Source organism: Lactuca saligna, chromosome 1 (genome assembly GCF_052625555.1).
Source record: "Lactuca saligna cultivar CGN05327 chromosome 1, ASM5262555v1, whole genome shotgun sequence".
Lineage (NCBI taxonomy): Eukaryota > Viridiplantae > Streptophyta > Magnoliopsida > Asterales > Asteraceae > Lactuca > Lactuca saligna.
In genome coordinates, this window is record NC_136417.1 from 94415559 (window position 1) to 94427098 (window position 11540).

General features: G+C 32.3%; 1 protein-coding gene across 1 annotated transcript; it reads right to left on the minus strand.

The window, feature by feature from the left end:
* Nucleotides 1-1148: 1148 nt before the first annotated feature.
* LOC145009776 (uncharacterized) lies at nt 1149-4538 on the minus strand. Its single transcript, XM_078968409.1, has 3 exons — nt 3615-4538; nt 2388-3341; nt 1149-2108 (listed from the first exon to the last, which is right to left on the minus strand). The coding sequence occupies exons 1-3, from the start codon at nt 4536-4538 to the stop codon at nt 1149-1151; spliced, it is 2838 nt and encodes a 945-aa protein (XP_078824535.1).
* Between the last annotated feature and the right edge of the window lie 7002 nt (nt 4539-11540).

Here is an 11540-nt window from a genome sequence, read left to right on the forward strand (position 1 = left end):
TTCAACCTCATGAAGAGGAGATAAGTCAAACTTAAAGTAAATATACTAGGTTAACGTAATTATTTGTGTATCGTTCATATAATTAAAAGTGCAGTAAATGAACAATAAAACTTCAATTATGCTGAAGTATTCTAAAGTAAATTTTAGTCAAGTCAATTGCCCATTACATAAGAAAAAGTGATTCTATATTTATAATTACATAAGACACATTTAATTAATTTTCATTGACGTTGGACTATGTTGGAATAGACAATATTGCATAGATAACGACTCAAACTAAGTACCAAAAAGACTTATAAAGAAGCGGTAGATAAAATAAGTGTCCCACATTCTCATCTAAAAGGTTGAAAGTTTAAGTGTTGAAACAATAATAGAATTTAGAGATATATTAGAATATACATGCCCATTCTAAAGAAATGAGTCCAATTATATGTTTTTATATTAAATTAGATGTTCGAAAAAAAAAATTATATTAATATGACCCGATAAAAATAAAGCATAATGCAAAGGATTTTAAACTGAAAAGCTCTAAATATGTGGGAAATAGTTTAGTCACTTATATTTTTTTCTCTACATATTTAGTCACTTATATTTTTTCTATACATATAACTACTAAAGTTTGTGTTGTACATATTTAATAATTTATGTTTTTTTATGTATATAACCATTAAGTTTAATGTTCTTAAAACACATAATATATATATATATATATATATATATATATATATATATATATATATATATAGGGTCGGTCCAGACGGTGGGCAACCCGGGCGACCGCCCAGGACCCACGGCTTTTGGGGCCCAAAATTTCTAGGCTATGTAGTGTGTGTGTGTGTATATATATATATATATATATATATATATATATATATATATATATATATATATATATATATATATATATATTACATAATTGATTTTTAAGACTTAAAGTTGGTTTAAACTCAAAGTAGCTCAAACGATAAATAATTTGGCTTTATTGTTATTGCTAATTGAACAAGTCTATATTGAATAATAAATAATATATATATTTTTTAATATTTATTATATTTGTCCTTGAGGCCTTTTTTTTTTCTTTTCGTTTGGACCGGCCGTGTATATATATCAAGACAAAAATATATTTTGACTTTGAAAGCACAATTCCTTCAAAAGAATTTAATCAAAGGGCTTACTTGAAAATCCATTGCATCCTCAATTCTCTCGATGATTATGTCCATTGTTGGACGTTCCTGGGGAATGTGGCTTATGCACTTGTATGCAACTTCTTTAAAGGTATGAAAAGAACGACTATCAATTTGATTTGCTATACAGGGATCAAGTAACGTTTCCAGTTTGTTATCATATAATTGTCTGACCAAATTCATCAGACGTTTTGGCTTACCATTTCCTATGCTCCTCATTTCATAAGCCATAATCCCACTCAAGATTTCAAACAATACTACACCAAATGAGTATACGTCCGACACTCTACGGAGAATGCCGCTTTCTCGGTAAAAAGGGTCCAAGTAAAAGTTGGTACCTGCAGGATTAGTATAGATGTGGGTACCTTGCTGATTTTTAAAGTTCTTTTTTGACAAACCAAAGTCACAAATTTTGGCTTCCATATTTTTGTCTAACAATATGTTCCCGCTCTTGATGTCTCTGTGTATTACTCCGTTTGAGTGAAGGTAGCCGAGTCCCCTTGCTGCTCCTAAGCAGATCTTGAGGCGGTGTGCCCATGTAAGACAATTCCTCTTATGTAGGTCCCGGAGATGATGATCAAGGCTTTGATTGCTAGCATACTCGGTAACAATAATCATATGATTGTCTTCATCACAATAACCGACGAAAGGGATGATGTTTTCATGGAAGAAGCTAGAAATACATTTAAGCTCAGTATGGAACTCGTCATATCCTTGGTAACCTTGGGTATCATGGGTTTTTATGGCAACGGTGCAATTGTGCCAGCGTTCAGAAAGATGTCCTTCGTAGATATTGCCAAAGCCACCTTCTCCTCTCCAATTATCACGACTGAAGTCTTTTGTTGCCAACATGATCTCCTTTAATGGAATTAGATAACTTTCTAATGTTCGGCTTCGTCTGGTAATGGAAGAAGCTGCTCTGTGCTGCGAATATAAACCAACGAAACCTAATTATTTAGAAATGTGGTACCATTTTTCCCATTGTCTACAAGTATGACATCGGGTTCTCCAAAATAATTCTTTATATGCAAATGTTAAACCAGAATAGTTATAGATTTGAGACTGGTCAACCGCATATAAATTTTTGTTTCATTGTTTGCTTCAAGAGATTTTAATCTTGTATATAAAATTAATTCCAGTCAACTTTCTTGAACGTTTTATAATGTTGTATGATGCATGATTCCTTTAAATGAATATACTTACTTGAATGTCTCGTGCTTCCTCAATCCTGCTCACGATCCTGTTCATGGTAGGCCGATCTCTTATGTTCAAACTGATACATCTGTATGCAATTTTCTTAAACGCCTTGATGGAATCAATATTGCTTTCATCTCTTATAACAGGATCAAATAAGTTGTCCAGTCGGCCATCATCATAGAATCGGACCAAATTTATGAGTCTTTGTGGTGGAGCATTACCAATGCTCCTTTCTTCATGGGCCAACATGCCACTCAACATTTCAAACATTACTACTCCAAACGAGTAAATGTCTGATTCTGTTCTGACGATGCCACTGTCACTATAAACGGGATCCATGTAACTTTCGGTACCCTCAACTAATCTGTAGACTTGTGGCTGATATGGGTCGATTAATACTGACAAACCAAATCCACTAATTTTTGCTTCCATTTTGTCAGCTAATAATATCCTTGCACTCTTCACATCTCTGTGTATTACTCTAGTTTGCTCCCCCAGACCTGAGTGAAGGTACTTGATTCCTCTTGCAGCGCCTATGCAAATTTCGAGTCGTTTTTCCCATGTTAAGGAACCCCTCTTAATAGGGTCACGTAGATGATCATAAAGGCTTCCATTGATGGCGTATTCGTTCACTAAAAATAAATTGTTGTGGTGGATACAGTAGCCGATAAAAGAGATGACGTTTTCATTCTGGAATCTGTGAACCATTTGAACCTCATTATAAAACAATGGCATATCATCATGAAAGAACCATCTGAATATAGCTTTTCGGTTTTGCCACCCTTCTGACAGTTGTCCTACGTGGGCCACATGATATTTACCGGGCCTCATAGGTGTAATCACAGATTCAGGACCGAAGTATCCTGTTGCCAGCCTGATCTCTTCTGGTGGAATCAGAAAACTCTCTTGACTTTGATATGGCTGGCTTAGTGCGATAATGGTAGACGCAGCTATTTGGTTCTGTGAATATAAACAAAGACGGGTTGGCTTAGAGGTCTTTACTAAGGGTTCATAAAGATCACAATAGTATAGCAAGTTTGACAAGTAAGAAAATCCGATAAACAAAGATATGATAACTAATCATATACTATAAGTTACTTTAATCATCTGGAGGAAAACATAATGTGATAATTAATGAGGTCTTATTTCTGGTTCAAAGAAACAAAATGCGCAGCCAGAAAAAGAAATTAGATACTTTATCATGTTCAAAATATTTTAAATGAAAAGACTTACTTCAATAGCCAGTGCTTGTTTAAACATGTCGACGATCATGCCCATGGTTGGGCGTTCCTCTAATTTCAAACTAATGCATTTATATGCAATTTCCTTAAACAAATGGAAAGAACGAATGTCAAATTGATTTCTTTCATTAGAAGCAATTAATTTGTCCAGTCCATCGTCGTAGCAGTTTCGGACCAAATTTATGAGTGTTTGTGGGTGAACATAACTGATGTCATTCCCATTAGAAGCCAACATCCCATTCAACATTTCAAATAGTACCACCCCTAACGAATAAACGTCTGATTCTGTGTTGACGATACCACTTTCATGGTAAACAGGATCCAAGTATGATAGTGTAGCCATAGGATGTTGATAGACTATTGGCTGCTTTGGGTCGATTAACATTGAGAAATCAAAACCACAAATTTTTGCTTCAAGATTTTTATCTAACAATATGTTTTGGCTTTTAAAGTCTCTGTGTATCACTCTTTTGTAATCCCCAAGACCAGAGTGAAGGTATTTAAGAGCTCTTGCAGCCCCTAGGCAAATCTTCAGACGTTGTGCCCATGTTAGGCGAGGTCTATTCATGTTGTCGCGGAGATAATGATCAAGGCTTCCATTCTCAGCATATTCAGAAACTAGAATCATCTCTTTCCCATTACAATAATTACCAATATAAGGGATGATGTTTTCATGGTTGAGGCTAGAAACCATTTCAAGCTCATTTTCGAGTGTGTCCGGCTGGTAGTCATCATATTTATTAAAGCGTTTGATGGCAACTCTCCGGTATTGCCATTGTCCAGAGAGTATTCCCCTGTAGACCTTGCTAAATTGACCCTCTCTTATCAGATTTTCTGAATTGAAGTTTCGGGTGGCCGAGAGGATCTCCTCCAGTGGAATTAAAGAATTTTTATGGTTTACCCCAGAAGAAGACATCATCATGGAGATTGGTAACTATGTGTGTGTGGTCATGTTTCTGTAAGTGTATAGAGGATATGGGTGACTATGTATGGTTTTGCTTGTGTCAGTATATAATGAAAATGTTTGTTTGTTAGATATGATTAAAATACGCACGATTGACTGGCACCATTTTTTTTGAATTCGATACTTCACATGTGATCATATGTTACACTTATTCTAATAATACATAAAATATATTTAATACTGGTCGCTGTATCATCCACCCAATTAAGTCTTTGGACGTATTGTTTTCTTCTTGTTATTTATTTATGATGTGATCTTTACTTATACCTTTTCAGTAGTAGGTGTGTATGGTTGATTAATTTGTCAATTTGCTCACCTTTTATCTCTGGTAGTCAATGAAATATAATTTTGTAAAACAGATATTTATAAATTATCTTCAAACTAATTTATTTTTGTATAATTCTTTGAATATTTCAATGAACTTCTGGAATATGTCGGGCATGAACTTCTCGATTATGTCGGGCTGTTAACCAGCAGCTAAAAACTTCAACTTTTATTTGTATAATAATGCACAGAAAAAATAACAACTTTTAAAAGATGTAAAATTACATAAAAATATAACAAAAACAACACTTCCGTTATGGAATAAATATTACATCGAGCAATACCCAAAAGTATTACATCAATATCACTTCCATTATTGAACAAATATTGCACTGAAGTGTGTCTTATAACACTACTGATTTAAATACAATTGGTGTCTTAATGACTAGGCATAACAATAATGATAAGAATAATAAGCTTATAGTGATTCACACATCCTAGACTTTAGGGAGTGCAAACTTACATTTTTTGGTTACCAATGAATATATGTGGTTTTGAAAATGTCAACGTAATATTGGTAAATTCATAGAGTTTGAAATATAGGAATCTTGAAAATAATTTTTTATAACTATAACTTATTAAAAGTATTTGTCAAGTTTAAAGTTGAAGTACCTTTTCTTTGATATTAGTATTTTGTTATTTAGGTCAAAGAGTTTTATTGTTGTCCGCAGAGTGTGTGTGTGTGTGTGTGTATATATATATATATATATATATATATATATATATATATAGTTGTACAAAACTGGCCTATATCCACGTAAAAAATCTATCATTATAGAAAATTTATTCGGTTATTTTTTTTCGAAGAATATGAGAGGAAATGTCGGGTCATTGAAGATACGTTATGTTGTCGTTCAATTATAGTGAGTGTAACCTATGAAAACTCACACTACTATAGAAACGGGCTTTGGTCACTCGATGTCGAAAACGAACAGTCACTAATACGATATTTTATGTGGTTGAATGTCTCCATCGTGTGACTATTTGAAATTGTATTGTCACACCTTCTAATAATTAAGTACTTGAAGTGAACTAAAAGATTTTGGCGGAACGTTCAACCACTTATTAATTGGGAGGCGTGACTATAAAAGATTGAGTTCAACGCATTAGTTACTCTATACATAAAAAAGTAACAAATATACTAGAGTAACAAAAAGTGACAAAAAAATGTCCAAATGTCATAAATCGACACACGAAGTAAATGTTTTGCTTGCTAACTCATAAGCTGGAGTTTGTGTCATATGATTTCAGTGTAGCAAAACATTGATACATATGGTCTCATAGCTATAAATGGGAATGAAGTTGAGTGTGTGTTATACGTTGCCTACCATTTATGTGTATTTTTACTTCTTATTTTAAAGTGCTTGTATGGATTTCGAATAGCCGCACCATATCACAAATGTGCATCGAATGATTTTTATTAGTCACATGAGTTAATCATTAAGTTTGATATTAGTCACATTTAGTGTTATTATTTGTAAATCAATAGAAATATATTTGTATTTAATGTGTATCCATATTCTATATACTATATGCAGTGAACTTTTGCAGAAATAGTATGGTTAAACATATGGTTCAATGCATGTTACTAAATGGTTTTGTAAGAGCGATGTTATGACATGGAGTGTAATTATATATGTGCTAATTTTCAAGGTTAATGTACTATAATAATTAGAAATTTACTATAAAGTATGGAAGACATACAAAGTTACTAATTATGAATCCATACAATTGTTGAAACTTTTGCATCAATAAAAAGTAACCAAAAATAGGTCGCTTGGATTTTTTTTCAAGGATTTTTTCTTTGATACAACAATTCTAGTGAATCACTTTGATGATTTGATAATGGTGAAGAAAATTTGTAGCATGGATACTTGGTTAAAGAAACAATGTATGAGGGAAGCTTAGACCCTTGGTTTTGATTTCGTTGTGGTGGATGGATATTATGTCATAACAAATGTATAAACTTTATTATAGTTATTAACAAAATAACAACTTAAACAATATAAATTTGTATACAAAATACATCCGTTATCAATAAAGTAACCTACAGTAAATTAACATATATGACCGGATTGATAATTATAGCACACCAATTAAATTTAACTAACATAATATAAACAATATTGAAAGTCATTAATGCTTAATAATTATAATTATTTCTATTTTTGTCTCCTAAAAGATATATATACATCCATTTACAAATATATATGCACAATCCAAAGAGGATTCACAACATTTACAAAATATTAATTTCTATTTTCAACCACTTTCCTAACAAACCTGCGAAGGCCATCATACTCTACGTACCAACGATACATCTTGCAATACCTTTGTGGGTCCTCATCCTCATCTTTTCCATCTAGAAATACCTCTTCAACGGAATGACCTTCCTTTTCACATTGGAACGTGATGTTTTCTGTTGTAAGTTTATGAACAACATCTACACTACTAAAAAATTCCAAGGTACCGTCAGCATAAAGTATGTAATCTCCAGCATCCGGACCACACCAACCAAAATACTAATTATGTAGTTGTTTGCCTACGAGGACACATTGAAAAAACTATCAATCAGATGTATCAGGTTCAATAACTATTGCAAATTATACAACATAACACTAAATATTCTAATATCTAATCTTTGACATTAACACAAAAGCAAATGATTTACGTGGCAAATACATTGCACAACCTATAAAGATGCATTAATCAACTATATAAAAGATGTTATGTATACACTATACATACCTTCATAACACCCAGTAGGCCCTCTTGATATGCGGATCATCTGAAGCAAATAAATTATCTCGAGATGATCCTTATGAATATCAAGACAAATAACACTAAAAATAAATTAAATCAAATTACATAAAATTACTCAAATTACACATACCACTCATTTTCTATACATAGCTTCAACGTTTTTATGGGCTCCATATTTGTGTATAAATACATTAGCCTTAAGATCTTTGGGACCCATAGCTTCTTTGAACACCTCACTTTCTTCCTCCACTGCATACATCTTTTTCAAACTTCAAAAGTTAAAATATACAGTTAATAACTAATAAATAAAGTTATATTTCATCAGATATACATTCATAAGTTAATCTTTGTTGAGAATTACCAAATTCTCGTGGATATGATGTCTTTTGTATATTCGGATCTAACATTACAATAATCCAAGTCAAAATCTGTATATTCGGCAGTTTGATCTTCAGGAAGATTGCAGACATTTGGAAGGGTCTAAAGAATTGATACGACATAAGAGTGTCGGAAACATCATGGCACCTAAAAGTTATAGACTGCAAAAAGACCAAATTTCCCTTGAAATAATTCTAAATATTTGATTACTAAGGGTATTTTTGTCAAAACACATTATTAAAAAAATTTCTTTTTTGAGTAAACAATCAGTGCAATTATCTATGCATATCAAGAACCCACTAATTATTGACAAAATGACCTAATTACCCTTCTAAATACAATCATTAATGTAGGATTACAAAGAGTTTTTTATGTCAAAACAAATCAACTCAATCTATATTTATATTTATCAATTTCATGTTTGCTTTGAAATTGTTAATCAATATACGCTTGTAATATGAATCATAATAACAAATTATACAAGATTGACATAAAAATGTTAGAACAACATAGAATAAAAAATTGAAATAGATTTTTACAACATCAAAGAAACTAATCTAATGTTAGAAGACAAATATTTGAAGTATGTTAGAATTTGATGAATAAGCCATTCGTTTCAAATGAGGTAAGATGCATAAGATGTCATGGTAGATAATATGCATGTTTATAGGATTTTATAGAATACAGGACAGGTATTGAAAGGGTTCTAGTAATTAATATATGGGTATTATTTGGGATGGTGAATATACATACATAGCATAACATAATGTCGTCAACTTGCTTTCTACCCACATTAACACACGGTTTACCCATATATAAAATAATAAGAATTCCTTTGTTAAACCATCTTCTCTAAATTCAATGGTAATTAAAAACGTATCCCTATAAATGAAATTAATGGATTTTCTTTGCATCAAACTCAACCTCGAATGAAAATTTCATCTCTACCATTCGAGAAGTCCTAGAAAGTTTAGAATCAATAATGAGAGTAATGGAGACTCATCTCCGACGATTTTTGAATGACGATACAAAGATCAACAAAGTTCTAAATGCTCTGTCGAAGGAGGAAGTCTCCGACGATACAACGGATGCAAAATACGAGATGTGTGTGGTGAAGTCAAAAACGAGAGATCAGAATCAACATGAACGATGACCAATATGGCATCCATGGGTCATAGCATGAAATTATAAACAACTACCACATGGCCAATGACCAATATGTCATCCATGGCTCATACCATGACACTATAAGCAACTACCACCTAATGAACAAGACCAACGATGCATATGTCATCTATGGGCCATACCATGACAATATAAGGAATTACCACATCACCAATGACCCATATGTCGTACATGGGTAATACCATGACACTGTAAGCAATTACCAACCAACAAACATGACCAATGACCCTTATATCATCCATGGGTCATACAATGTCACTATAAGAAACTACCACATGAATAATGACCCATATGCCATCCATCAGTTATACTGTCACACTATAAACAACTACCAACCAATGAACATGATCAATGACCCATATATCATCCATGGTAATAGCATGGCACTATAAGAAACTTCTACGTGAACAATGACCCACATGTTATCCATGGGTCTTAGATGACATTATAAGCAACTACCACCCAATAAACAAGACTAATGACCCATATGTCTGCCATAGGTCATACCATGAAACTATAAGCAACTACCACATGAATAATGACACATATTCCATCCATTGGTCATACCATGACATTATAATCAACTACCACCCGACGAACATGACAATGACCCATATGTCGTCCATAGGAAGAACCATGACACTATAATTAACTACCACATTACCAATGACCCATATGTCATCCATGGTTCATACCATGGCACTATAAGAAACTACCATCCAATGAACATTACCAATGATCTATATATAATCCAAGGGTCATACAATGAGACTATAAGCAACTACCACAAGAACAATGACCCATGGGTCACACCATGACACCATACGCAACTAGCACCCAATGAACATGACCAATGATCCATATATCCTCCATGTGTCATACCATGACACAATAAGCAACTACCAAATGACAAATGACCAATATGTCATCCATGAGTCAGATAATGACACTATTCGCAACAACCACCCAAATAATGACCCATATTTCATCAATGGGTCATACCATGAGACTGTAACAAACTACCACTTAATGAACATTATCGATAACCTATATGTTATCCATGGGTCATACAATGACACTATAACCATCTACCACATGAAAAATGGCCTGTATATCATCCGTGGATCTTAACATAACACTATAAGAAACTATGATCGAATGAACTTGACCAATAATCCATATGTAATCTATTGATCTTATTAAATGAACTTTATCGTTACTATTGTTTACATACACCGGAAAATAAAAGTTTAAAACGCCACCAAAAATGATCTATATTAACATGTTATTTCTTTTCTTGTGATTAATAATAACTTTTGGTGACATGTTTAATATTATATCTTAAGTACTTTGTGCATTTACTCACTCACAAACCATTAAACAGTGAGCATAAACACTGATGAATTTCTTCATATTGATTAATAAACGTTAACTTACGGTGTCCGTTTATAAATACAAATGCAGCCATTGTTGACCTTTGGAGATACAAATGTAATGAAGCTATGAGGATAAGTTATTTCTCTTATTATGATTATTTATCACTTTTAGTGGCATATTTAATATTATATTATGAGTATATTGTATATGTCCTCACGCATAAACAATTAAACGATGAACATAAAATACATATAGTTATGTGTATTTTCATAGAGGGTGATTAATTTTTTACTTACGCTGACCATTTTTAAATATTATCGTGGCCATTATTGATTTTTGGAGATAAAAATGTAATGAAGCTCTAAGGATAAGTTACCTTTCCTAACATGTTTAATCCTTTAGCATTACAATTGTTTATATACACTAACAAATAAAAGTTAAAATGTCACTAACATGTTATTTCTCTTATTATGATTAGTCGTCACTTTTAGTGATTTGTTTAATATTATATCATGAATATTGTAAACATTTACTCACTCGCAAGCAATTAAAGATTGAGCATTAAATACTTACAGTGATGAGTTTTTTCATATAGAGTGATTGTTGTTTACTTGCGGTGACCATTTCTTAATATTACTGCTGACATTGTTGAACTTTGGAGACATAAATGTAATTAAGTCCTAAGATAAGTGATCATTTCTAACATGTGTAACCATTTATCATTACAATTGTTTGCATACACCGAAAAATAATAGCTTAAGACATCATAAAAAATGATCTATACTAACATGTTGTTTCTCTTATTATGGTTATTCATCACTTTTTGTTGACATGTTTAATATTTTATCGTGAATATTGTGAGCATTTACTCACTTATAAGAACTAAAACGGTGAACATAAAATACTTATAGTTATGTGTTTTCTTAT